General features: G+C 37.1%; 1 protein-coding gene across 3 annotated transcripts in view; it reads right to left on the reverse strand.

Moving 5' to 3' along the window:
* CDKL5 (cyclin dependent kinase like 5) overlaps positions 1-13,311 on the reverse strand; it is a 177,933-nt gene that overhangs the window by 45,952 nt on the left and 118,670 nt on the right. For all 3 annotated transcript variants that reach the window (XM_061408034.1, XM_061408032.1, XM_061408033.1), the window contains 3 exons: positions 6,839-6,975; positions 2,746-2,866; positions 729-788 (listed from right to left, as the gene is read on the reverse strand). In XM_061408034.1, coding sequence (XP_061264018.1) covers positions 729-788; positions 2,746-2,866; positions 6,839-6,975 — 318 coding nt within the window. The remainder of the gene's footprint in view (positions 1-728; positions 789-2,745; positions 2,867-6,838; positions 6,976-13,311) is intronic.

The raw sequence follows: 13,311 nt of genomic DNA on the forward strand, positions 1-13,311 counted from the left end.
TACAAGGAGATAAATGAGAAACCTCCTCATTTATATATATTCACACTGTATTTGTGATTATATTTAAATATATAAAAAATAACATTTTTTAAAAGTTATGTTTTAGCACATGGATTAGGCAAAAATGTGAAATTTTTAAATCACTTTTTAAAATAAAGTGACCCATGATGTAAAACCTAATCTATAATTTTAAAACTTTTCTGAATTATTTTAACTTAAATTTTTAATAGCACATAATACAGAGTTTTATATATACAAAAAACAATATACAATTTTGTACTGTGATACAGTACGACTCAAAACTTCCTTATACAGTCAACCAGGAGCTGGAATATCATAATCAACTAATAATACCTTGACTGAACATTTAAAGGAGATAAATGGAATCATTCTAAAAATGTCTTTTAACCTTACAGATTATAACTATCACATATATATAATACATATATATTTACATAGCTATTTTTCAGTGTTTATGATTATGCCTACAATAATTTCTATCAATATTTAAAATATTAAAAAAAATTTTTTTATCCTACTCAAGCCAGAAGGTCCTGATAGTATTTTCTAGAAAATTCTTTCTCTGGAGTCATTAAATACTGGGCTTATGAATATACACTAATTTAAGTCAAAAGATAAAAAATACTTTTTAAAACACCTGTAAAAGCTACCTTGTGCTATATTAAATTAATTTTGTACTTACAGGACTAAATTTCTTTTTAACTTACCAAAGTCACACAGTTTCAAAACGTCATTGTGGCTGATTAAGAGATTTTCTGGTTTTATATCTGGAGTATCAAGATTAAAAAACAATTATTAAAAAATGGGCCATGTACTACTGATTGACACTGTTAGATCACTGTAATGGCACTTAATTAGAAATAGAGTAATCTGAACACAAAACTGGTAGTAAAAAGCAGAGTAACACATTTTATAACAGTACACAAAAGTTTCAATTAATTTCGTTTTGAGAAACATGCAGACCACAATTTCAAAAATATCTTTTCCCCTTAAATCTTAAAGGCACTGACTGGATCTCTGAAAGGAATTTAAGGATGACTGAATCTAGGTTACCACATTTCAAAGAACTATTTTTACTTTATAAAATACTAATAATACAAATTTTTGGAGATAAGAGTATAAAATGTTTACACCCATAAGATACTTTAAAAACACATACGAAAAAAATAAAAATAAAAATAAAAACACATACGAGACTAAGTAGATAGCATTATATTTCCTGGAGGAAAAAATACATAGAAGATACATTGTCTGTTATGATTTTATACATAATTTCTATTATTTATATATCTGTTTAGCTTCTCTGTGTGGTTCATGATCATAAATATCTAGTGCTGAAGCTATGCTGGATGAGTCAAGATAAGATTTCTCATTTTTTCCATGGAACTTCTGAAGATGTGGTGGGAGTTAAGGAGTAGAAATACACAGAAGATGCAGTTTAATTCACCCCTTTGGAGGCATCTCACAATTCTATTCTTAGAGTACTCATCATCTATATTATATGGTAGAAGTGAAAATGGAGAAAGGGAAGAGGTAGGGGTGAGATCTATAGATTGCAGAACCATCTGAACCATTTCAGATCAGATTTCAGAATTTGTAGATTTCAGTTTCTACTGCTAATTCACAATCATTAACTCACTATACACTTAACCAAATTATAGCATCGCTATGGAAATGCAGCTAAATCAGTTCCTTATTAATATCCTCAAACTGTAGCAGAGACTGTTATTAGAATCATTATCCTAGACACTAGATGTCCAGGTGACCAGGCCACCTCTCCATGCTGCCAACAACTTTCGTAAAGCAACTGCTATGAAAGACAAATGGAAGACAAATAACAAACTGTCTCTTTCCAGAAATAATAGGAGTTGGCATCCTTCACATGACCTTTAAGCTATTCTTAATGTTAAACTATTTTTAAAATGATATCGTTTTGTGTCTGTTTAGAAACACTAAAATGTAGTATTCATTTGCCTGATAATTCAAAGATAAGAAATGGATACTGCAACATTTTCTGACAAATATTTTTTAGCTTCATTATTGTTCAATGCGTGACTCTTGAATCCAAGAGATTATCAGGAGAAGATAAACAGTGTAGAGTTAAAGATGGTGCTGAGCATGTAATTTCTCTTTTATTGCTATAAACCATCCACCTCATGGCAGTAAAGAACAAAATAAAACAGTTTATGGAAGTATAATCATGGCCTTTATACAAGGCTGATCATGCCTAAAACTTGAAAACAATGGGCACTTTCCAGTAACAGGCAGGGAAAATCAGGAGGTAAAGATACATACTAGAGATCTTGGTCGAACAGAGAATGAGAAGTGACTGTCAACGGGGGCCAGTCACTTAGCATCATCTCTAAAGTCTGATTCTGGCTTGTTTCACATTACCAGGTCTATCTGCAGGACCAAAAGGCAATGGAGAAGGTCGTTGCCCTCACCAAGCAAGCTGCAAAGTTTGCATTTGTTGAATTCTTTTATCACTAGGTACTTGTACTGCTGAAACCAGATCTGGTTATACAAACATTTGGAGATCTCACCATAATATCCAAATAAACGTGCAGTCCATCCTTTTGATGATACGAAAGGAGACCTGGAGCACAAATATCCTATACCTTCAAAATGTATTTAATTTAAACAGAAAGTCAATGCCTATGTGAAATATTTTGTTAATGTTATTTGCTATTTTAATATTTTCAATTTTGAAAATTCCATACTTACCTCGATGAACAATATCATTCTTATGGCACCAGTGAATAGCTTTGATTAGCTGATAGATATAACTTTTTACTTTTTCAGGTGGAACTCCATTTGGCATTTCTTCCAGCAATTCAAGCATATTCTAAAAATTAAATAGAGAGCCATTGATCTCCAAAATTAGGTAGGCCCACAAATTATGTATTAAAATTTTTAAAAGCATCTTGGATGATAATTCATCTCATACACAGAATATATTTTTTAAAAAATTGCTTTGCTTTCCATCTATAATCTTTTTCATGCTAAAGCAGGATACTGTATTAAATCAAGGTTCTCTTTTTAAAAGAAATTCAGTTTTTGCTACTCCCCATAATATTCCTGTGTACTCTTCACTCTCTGAAACCTATCAGGCATCATTTTAGCCTAATTTTGAGGGAAAAGCAACACAAAGTAGGGAAAAGACACTGTAATATATAGAGGAGAGGGGAAACAGTCATTTTAACATAGTGCACTGTGCATCTCTGATAGAACTTCACAGTAAGATCAAGCCTGGAAATATTTCTGGGAGACCTGGAAAATATTCTTAAATGATCCCTAAGATTACCAGTAGTCAATATAATCAGAACAAATATTTTAAAAGGCTACAAAATACTGTTGAAATAAAAATTCACAGACCCCAAACAAATCAATATGCAAAAATCTTAGTCTGGAGTCAGAGACCGTTCTAAAATTCATGCACATTGTTTAAATAGAAATTCCACTTAATCAATTTCCAGTAAATTTCCAGATTAACTAAATATCCTCCATTTCCTCTGTAAAGCACAAGATTAAGGTCTATAGAATGATTAGAGTTTACTGTTTGTAGATGACCATCTAGGACACCAGTTCTCAAAGTGTAATCTGGATCTCCGGGAGTGGCGCTGTCTCAGAGGACCCATGAAGTCAAAACTATATTCATAACAGTACTCAGCTGTTTGCCTTTTTCACTGTGTTGGCATTTATACTGGTGGCACCTTAGCATGAATCAAAGCATTAGATTCTTCAATGCCATATCCTTACATTTGAAAAAAAAGGAAAAGGTCAATTTCAGTAAAGGATGTCTTTGATGAAGCAGTAAAAATTATCACGTTTATTCAGTTACAGTTCTTGAGTACTTGTCTTTTTAGGAATCTACATGATAAAATGAGGAATACAACTAAACCACTTCTGCTGCATATCAAAGTATGCTAGCTGTCTTGGGGAAAAGCAGTTGGGTAATCAAGTTATAAATTGAACTAGTAATTTTTCTTGAGGCATACTATTTTTTACTTGAAAGAATGACTGATACACAAACATTTATGTTAACATGCAATGGGTTTTTTATTGTTATTTTAAATCAATCAATAAATATTTTTATATTCTTCAGTTTTGACTTCTAATATGATAAATATTAATAGATAAAACCCACATAAATACAAAGCTCTTAGGGTTCCCAATAATGTTAAGAATGTAAAGGAGTCCTAAGACCAAAAAGTTGCTCTAAAATTTTGTCCCTGCCAGTCAAGTTGCATACATATAACCAATCAGCTGCCTGTTTTTAATACTCTCATACCTATTTATAACAGATACATGTTATTTTAATATAATTATGTATCATATAAGCCAACTAAATGTTTTTTAAAAAGAGGTTTGCTGTTTATAAGAAAGGGAAGTTTAATAATTTGAAAAGACTTAAAGGAAAGCCACTACACATAATTCTATCTAATCAAATGTGAATGCAACTAGAAAACACTGGCAAGGGACAGTTGTGGTGGTAAGGATTCTGCACTGAGACTACTTTGCAATGTTTTTAAGTTTTCACTTCACTTTAAAGAAGCTGACACAGGATATCACTGATGCATTAAGGGTAGGATGTATGTAAGAAAGCCCATCAGAAATCCAATCAGAAGATCAATACCCACTTCTAAAGAGAATGTGGAAAATGAATGTATATTGATAAGTCTTAAGTTAAAATAAAATGTTTAAAGCATATATGTATCATTTTTTAGGGATTCTCCCCTGGAATTATCTTTTTCAATTAACAAATGCACGTGAGGAGTAAAAGGGCTTTGTAATAAAGAACATAAATTGTATGTCTCATTTACTATTCAACTCTAAATTCCTCACTTATAGAGAGAAATGTCCCCCAAAATCCATTCTTCCCTTACTAGAGCAATATATCTTATAGGTAGATGCATAAATGCCCAGAAAGAAGAGTACATTTTCCTCTGCCTTGCAGCTAGTATGGCTATGCAACTAAGTCCTGGCCAATGGGATGTGATAGCTGAAGCTCCATCCTGACCTTGAGGACAAGGGCCACTTCTGAGGGGTGGCAGACCATAAAGGCAGAAGCCACCTGGGATCTCCTACAGCTGTAGAGCAGAGGTACCATACCCATCTACCTTTGTATATTCGTACTTGAGACAGAAACTTCTATTTTGTTTAAGCCACTGTAATCTTGTGTCTCTGCTACAACTCCCTACCCCTAAGAACATCTTTCTACTTGCCCTCTTGAGACTCACTGTCAATCATTAGGCACTGCTACTGATGGGAGGGTGATGGTCACCTTCCACTGAAAAACCGTAAGGCCAGCACAAGAATCCCAGGCTTAGAGGTCAGAAGACTGGAGTTCTGGTAGCAGCTCTGCCACTTATCAGCAGAGAGACTGCAGACATTACATACTGTCTGATACACATAGATGATTTCTCCGTTTGTTCATACGAAATTGTAAACAATCACCATGAGTAGAATTAGAAATAAAAAAGATAACTAAAATAGATCTGGCTGAATTTTATTATTTGGCAGCAAAATTGTAGACCACATGATTATTTTTGACAACTAAAAAATAAGCATCTGATTCTACAGCAATCCTTTATTACTTTTTTTAAAATATCAAATTTCAGGGTTTTTTTCCCCAGTGGGAAGGATCCCTTAGGAAAATGCCTAAATTAACACAAAAAAAGAAACCTTTAAACAGATTCTGGAAAAGCAACATAAAACAGTGTTTTAAGGCAACAAAGTTTATATTTTTTCAAGTTTTTCTTGTAATGAAATTACTATATACATATATATTTAATTAGAAAAATAATTTGTAAAGGCTGAATTAATTGAAAAGCCATATTACTGGTTAGCTGTCTTGGCAACTCTGCTTTCCATTTCATGATGATAATGCTGGTGGTGATACTCTGTCATTTATGACACAGAAAGCACCTGAGATTTAACCTAAAGCAAAGATAAACCTCTCCAGTCTTAATTTTAGATAAGAACACAGGAAATCAGCAGTAGCCACCTATTTACTCAGTAAGGAAACCTCTGAAAGGTCTGTCTGGCTCCAGTTTATTCTTGTGAAAGCACTTATTTCAGTTCTTGACAATAACTAACTGATGTAAGTCAGTTGCTGTTCAAGAAATTCATAGGTATATAATATTGTTTATGGCATTGGACATTTCCCCTCAGGTCATATGATTAAAACTGTCACTAAGAGTTAATAACAATTATAAAAATATTAAAGCAAGTACAGAGACAACTCGAACAGTATGTGCTTTTTCTTCTTTTCTCCCACGCTTCTAATTCCTTACTTGTGGTCTCATCTACCTCCTCAAGCTTTACCTTCTGGCTCCTGGCACATCTTCTTCCCTCAAATAAAGCTACAACACTGGCAATTCAAAAAGGCTGCTTCATGAGCCCACTCATGAGCCATCTAGGTCTGATTCAGACACCCTGTGCCTGTGCAGTATCTTACACATACTTCTATCATCCTGTACCATCACTGTCAATTTATGTACCTCTCCCTCAGAGGCCTTGCTTACGTATAATTAAAACAAACGAAGTCTAAAAATTACTTGTTGAAGATAGAGTCTAAGACTTCAGAAGCCAAATCAATACACTGTTTAAATTTAAGATTATCTCTATATGGTTAAAGCGTACAAAATCCTTCAATATTTTTTCAGGATTTCTAATGACTCTGGGTAATACTTTCATTTTTACAGTCAGATTAAGAGCACAATGACAAGTAACAGCCAACAATAATACTTTAATAGCATCCGAAACAGCGCTAAATAAAAGAATGAGGCAGATCTCTACTGTGTCAGTGACTTACTTTTTCAACATACTCAAACACCAAGTACAATTTCCCCCTCCGACGAAAGGCTTCCTTCAACTCCACAATGTTTTCCTGTTTGAGAGTACGAAGCATTTTAAGCTCTCGTAAAGTCGTTTCCTTGACTTCTTCATTTTCTAGAATGTAAACAATGGTGAATAGAATAAAATTAAAGCTTTCAAACCACTATTCAGGAAATTCTAAGAACACTGAAAACATACCAATTTCACTTTCCACTTTGAGTACTTCTGCATAAGAAGTCCAAGGATGGAATATCAAATATCAGATTTTCTTGTTGAAAGGATCAAGAATGAGAAACTTATAGAAGAAAAGGCTTACTTGACCAGCACGAACCTAACTTTCTGCTTGTATGTTCCTGTACTCTTTACTGCAAAGTGTATACATAAAACAGACTTACAGATACGACATAGGAATCCACTGTTGTGTTAACCCTACCACTACATACAGAGGAAGGAAGAGTATAAAAGGGTAAAAAGGAATCAATCATATCACTTGATTGGAGCTTCCATGCAGCATCTGTAGCCATTGAAATTTTCAAGTTGGGCCTAAAGCTTTGGCTTAAAAGAGCATTTTATTCCCCAGGCTGCATGTGAGTCACCTCTGTGAGCAGAGGTCACGTGCCCTGCATGTATCCACAGTGCAGCTCATAGTCGGCCTGCAGGGAACGCTAAGGGTGACTGATCTCTCTGAACAGCGGCTGCTGCCAGTTCCTGCTGTCCTCCTGTGGCATGTCCATCTGTCCACCCCCAGGTAGTGTAGTGTACTGGAATGGAGAACTTATGCTGAACCAATATACCCTTTCGTATCATCAACTCCACTCATGGTGAACCCTCAGACACAGAGGAAGGACAGAAGTCACATTAACGCTAATGGATCAATTGGCAGGGGAGCAAGTAAGGTACTATTTCATGTTAAAGGAATTTTTATAATAGCTTTAGATCTAGTTGGGACATCCTAACCGCCATAGTTACATATGTATATACAAAGAAGGATACAGGTTCTTAATCCCTGATCAGCATTCTGAAAACCAAAAACATCAGTCTAAAAACTGATATTTTTTTCCTAACTTTAAGGAAAATCTCTTTAGGAGCAAAACCTGAACTAACATGAAACCACTTATAAGTCTTTGTTTAACCTACTTAGTATAAATAATTCTTATATTTTGCTTTGGAAATAATACCTGATCACAGGATCCTAAGGTGACATGCCATATTTCCATTCTAAAATCTAAAAGTTATGAATTCTAAAATACATATGGCCCTAAGGTTTTGGGTAATGGTCAGAATCCTAGCTTGAAAGTCTAAGCTGTGTGACCCTCACATTCAGGCATGTCTGGGAAGGAAGAAAATAGGGTTAGGGACAGAGATGAGAAAGATGAAGATGCCTTTAAGAAAGAAATGTTTCCTAAGCAAAGTACACTATAGAAAAGACCCTAAATGGGACCAAAGAGGGAAGGGAGATCCTAAATGCAGGGCCAGCAGTACCTCTGAGATTATGGTCACCCCACACAGCTCAGGATCTTAGTTCCTGGACCAGGGACTGAATCTAGGAGCTGGCAGTGAAAATGCCAAGTCATAACCACTGGACCACCAGAGAATTCCCCTACCCCGCCGCCTTTCAAACTGGGTTTAAAGAAAAGAGACTATAATTAAATCAAAGTCAATGCTCCTTTGTGAACTGGTTACACAAGTGAAATACTCTCCTTACTTCAAGAAAACTGCTGGAGAATCCTGGAACAGGAATTCTGCCTATCAGAAGGCAGGAAGCAGCAGTAGCAAAGGCGGACAGTGGCACAGACAGTAAACCAATCCACCCACATCAGGGAGGTTAACTGGAAACCAGGTCCTCAGAGGGCCCATGTCGGAGCATGAAACAGGGGGCCACCTGGCAGTAGGGGCAATGTATGTGACGTGATTAGAGGACTTTCCAAAGTAGCTTAGAGGCTTGTGGGGGCAGATGTCCAGCTGTTCTGCAAACCAGGGCTGGGCCAGAGAACTGGTGTTTTGTAACTGTCAGAAGTGCTAAAGACTAGGGAGGCTAAATGCCTCCAGTCTTATGAAGAAGGCCAACCTGTTTCTCTGCTGTCCCATCTGAGTTACTCCCAAGGTTGAGGTAATCAAACTAAAATCCACCTATCTCTAAGACAGACTGCCACATAGATGGTCTTCTAATAAGGAAGTAATTCAGCAAGAGACAACTATACTACTCATGACCTGATCTTGTCTGCGTTTCCACCCTCATCTCATGCCCTTCTCTCCCTACCTTTATGTTAGTCTTTCGGTTCCCAAAAGAGCCCCAAACTTCATTTTTTAACCTTAGGGCCTTTGAGCTTATTCCCTCTGCTGAGAACCCTCATTACACTACCAGACTCTTTACAGGGCTAGCTCCTTCAGGCTTTAGTTTAAATGTCACTCGATCACTCAGCCAAAGCAAGCCTCCATCCCCATTAGTCCTCATCTCAGTACTCTGACTTTTCATTCACAAACCTTCCCACCATCTTTACTGATGTATTTGTTTGCTTACTGGTTTACCATCTATGTGGCCACCGTTGCTAATCCAAGAGCTCTAGGACGACGGGTCTAAGTTCTGCTTGGTATTCAATAATACACACCCAACCACCTAGGACTGGACCTGGTACAGAGGAGATCAATAAATACTTCCTACACAAATGCTTTTGATGGTGCTACGAGGAAATCTTTGCCCATATGTGGCTAGCTCTTATTCCCATAAAACATGGGAAGCAGCAATATGATATCAAACAAAAGGCACTTTGCCTTTCTGGTTTTGAGGACAGTGTTTTCAAGCTTCTTTCTCTAGAACTTTGAAAGGGCCATTTTTCAGACAGTAAGACAAACTGAATTTATTTTCCCTATTTATTTTACCTCTGCCCCTAGTAGTCTACAATATGTGATTATGAAAAATGAAGACTGCAGAAAACTGACAGCACCGAGGGTCAAGAACACATATATATTTGGTTATTAGAACATCCCTAAGCTATGCTGGAGCTGGTTACAAATAAATGGTGCCACAAAGTAAAAGGTAAATAAAGCTGGTATACTTTTTCTAATCAAAAGCTTGGGGAATTCTTGGCACTGAAAAACAGGTACCTTTGTATCATTACCAACTTGTGGCAGTTTCACTTTGCTAACAGATAAAGCCAAATGGCCAAAGCAGCATGGCTGTCATAGAAGGAACACTGAAGTAGGATCCAGGAGACCTAGATTTTGGACCCTTTTAACCAACTAACAATGTAACATGTGACTCTGGGCAAGCCATTTAACTTTTCATTCATAAAATAACTAAATGGACACTCCTCCACACCCACACAGTATCCTAAAAAGTCCCATGGCCTTTCCCAAATCTAATAATCCATGATTTCTTTTCATTAAGATCTCATTGATTATGTGCCTAAACTCCACTGAATTTTGGTACTTTGTTACATATATATTTATTATTTGAATCTATACTAACTTTGCTAAACAACGGCTAAAGAGAAAAGAAAAACAAATCATCAAAAAGAAGGTCACAAAATCACTTAGTATGCAGAGCCACTTCATTTAAGCAGCTCATCTTGTTTAGGAAGTGAAGGCTCTTCTAATTTATGCCACTCAGTTATTAAAAGTTGAGGTAAGCACTTTAGCACTAAGATTGTAATGAATGGGAACAGGAAGAAAGTAGAGTTACTAATTCTGTAAGTGAAAGTAAAAATGCACACTCTTCATTATCTGGAAATTCCATTATTCTTGTTCCTATGAGTACTTTTAAAGGTTCCTGGCCTACTCCATGTACTTTATGATGAAAATTGTGGCACTAAATGATTAGATGATGGGGAAAAGGAATGTACATTCCACTTATACATGCTTCTCTCCTCAGAGGTTCAGAAAGTAGCAAAGCTGTTGAGTAAGGCAGATTTTTAAAGGTAGATGCATAGCCTACTGAAGTGGGCACAACACCCCCTGCCTTCCAGTTGAAATAATCTCATGGCTTTTTATTTAGGCTGTGTGTGTGTGTGTGTGTGTGTCACATCTGACTCTTTGCAACCCTACGGACTGTAGCCCACCAGGCCACCTCTACCCATGGAATTCTCCAGGCAAGAATACTGGAGTGGGTTGCCATTTCCTTCTCCAGGGGAACTTCCCAACCTAGGGATCCAACCCGGGTCTCCCGCATTACAGGCAGATGCTTTACCGTCTCTGTGACTTCCCTGGTGGCTCAGATGGTAAAGCATCTGCCTGCAATGCAGGAGACGGGGGTTTGATTCCTGGTCGGGAAGATCCCCTGGAGAAGGAAATGGCAATCCACTCCAGCATTCTTGCCTGGAAAATCCCATGGATGGAGGAGCCTGACAGGCTACAGTCCATGGGGTCACAAAGAGTCAGACATGACTGAGCGACTTCACTTTCACTTTCACTCCAGTTCACAAATGAAGAAACCAAGTCTAGAAATAATAACTTTCTCAGGGCAAGTGAAGGGAATGTCACACCACAGGGACAGAGGTGACATGGTGTAAAGGCAGTGGGTGAGCTTTGGAGAGTGAGTTGTAACACCCAAATTCAGGCCTAGACTGTTTCTGCTTCATTACATGGCAAAGCAGCACAGTGTCAGTGGAAGAAAAGCTCAGTGAAGATCCTGGGGTCTGTGTCTTAGTCTCAGTTAATCAAATAGTAGCTGTGGTTCCTCAGCAGTAAACTAGTATTAGCATTCTACTAGATGCTGCTGAAGGCCCTTCCATGTGATTCCTGCTTATATGCATGCTGATAGACCTGGACATCAATTACCATGGAGGGTGTTTAGCTTAGTACAGGTAGTGCTTCTGACAAAGTTCTGTAAATTCTGCTGCTGCTGCTGCTGCTAAGTCGCTTCAGTTGTGTCCGACTCTGTGCGACCCCAAAGACAGCAGCCCACCAGGCTTCCCCGTCCCTGGGATTCTCCAGGCAAGAATACTGGAGTGGGGTGCCATTTCCTTCTCCAATGCATGAAAGTGAAGAGTGAAAGTGAAGTCACTCAGTCGTGTCCGACTCTTTGTGACCCCATGGACTGCAGCCTACCAGGCTCCTCCGTCCATGGAATTTTCCAGGCAAGAGTACTGGAGTGGGGTGCCATTGCCTTCTCTGAAATTCTACTGAGTGATGACTAAATAGTAGGGTCAGAAAAAGGACATTAAAAAAAAAAAAAACTAACTAACTAACCTATTTCTAACCTTGCCAGCAAGGCTGAAAGTTAACATACATAAAAATCAAGGAGGGAGATACAAAGTAAAAGAAAACAATTTTTAAGAAGAAAGATCACAGGAGTGAAAGAAATGCAAAGATAAATGATGAAAAGAGAAAAATCCAAAGATGAGCAGAAACTCTTCTGTAACCCTATTTTTAAAGAACTGTGGGCTTTGAAAAGAAGTCCAGAAATAACTATAACCTACTTTATGAAATCACAAACTTGACACTTTTGTATAGCCAAAGAGGCACCCCAAAATGGACTTTAAACACGTACTCTGTGGGGAAAAGTCAAGCCATCATGGTACAAAACCATAACGGTGCCATTTTTGAGTCTGGATGCCCTGACTGAAGAGGGAACATCAACAGGAGGCAATAAAAATGGCCAGAGGGGTTTAAATGGTGGTGCTGCTGTCATATATACCAAAAATGATGAGAACTCTTAAATCTTCAGAGATGAAGGCCAGATAAAGCACAATGGAAATGGATTAAAACATGAAAGGTGCAAAATGTTCACCAAATTCAAGAAGAATCCCTGAAGTTTGAAAGAGATCCATTTTGGTCATTAAAAATAAGTGTGGTGAAATCATGACTAGCTCAAACTTAATGAACTCATTCATCTGTTTAACCAAGGGTTGGAAAGTCTGTCTCAAGGCCTCTCTTACACAGAAATCAGATTCTTGAATTTAAAGATTATGAACCCTTGTTTTGTACAAGTATACAAAATAAGAGACCAGAGTTCCCTTGATTCTGAGATCAGAATAGAACTTTCCAGTGTCTGAGTAAAAATAAGGATGACATAAACTGGAGGAAAGAATGATCAATTAAACATTTTCTTATGATTAAGAACAACTATGTCCATTCCAAGGTAAAATATTTATCTATAGAAACCATAAACAGGAGCAAGATATGAAATGCAAGCAATTTTGATAGAAAAGCAAAGACACAGCCTAAATTCTATCTTAACCATAGACTACTACACAACTCCCTTAAAGTCAGCCTCCTTGTCATGTATGGAGGCCCAATGACAAGTGAGGAGGATCTCTCCTCACCCTATCACCCGTACATTCAGGAAGGGCTGAAAAGTTCGAATAAACAAAAGGTACTATCACATCAGATGATTCAAAAGTTTGTCAAAAATAAGTTTTAGACCACAGGACTTCTTTAATTAAAGGTTGAACAGGGTTTGTAATTCTTGCTGGTCCAAAGCTATCTAAATTAGTGCTCTTGGATTATTTA

The sequence above is a fragment of the Bos javanicus genome, chromosome X (assembly GCF_032452875.1).
Source record: "Bos javanicus breed banteng chromosome X, ARS-OSU_banteng_1.0, whole genome shotgun sequence".
Classification (NCBI taxonomy): domain Eukaryota; kingdom Metazoa; phylum Chordata; class Mammalia; order Artiodactyla; family Bovidae; genus Bos; species Bos javanicus.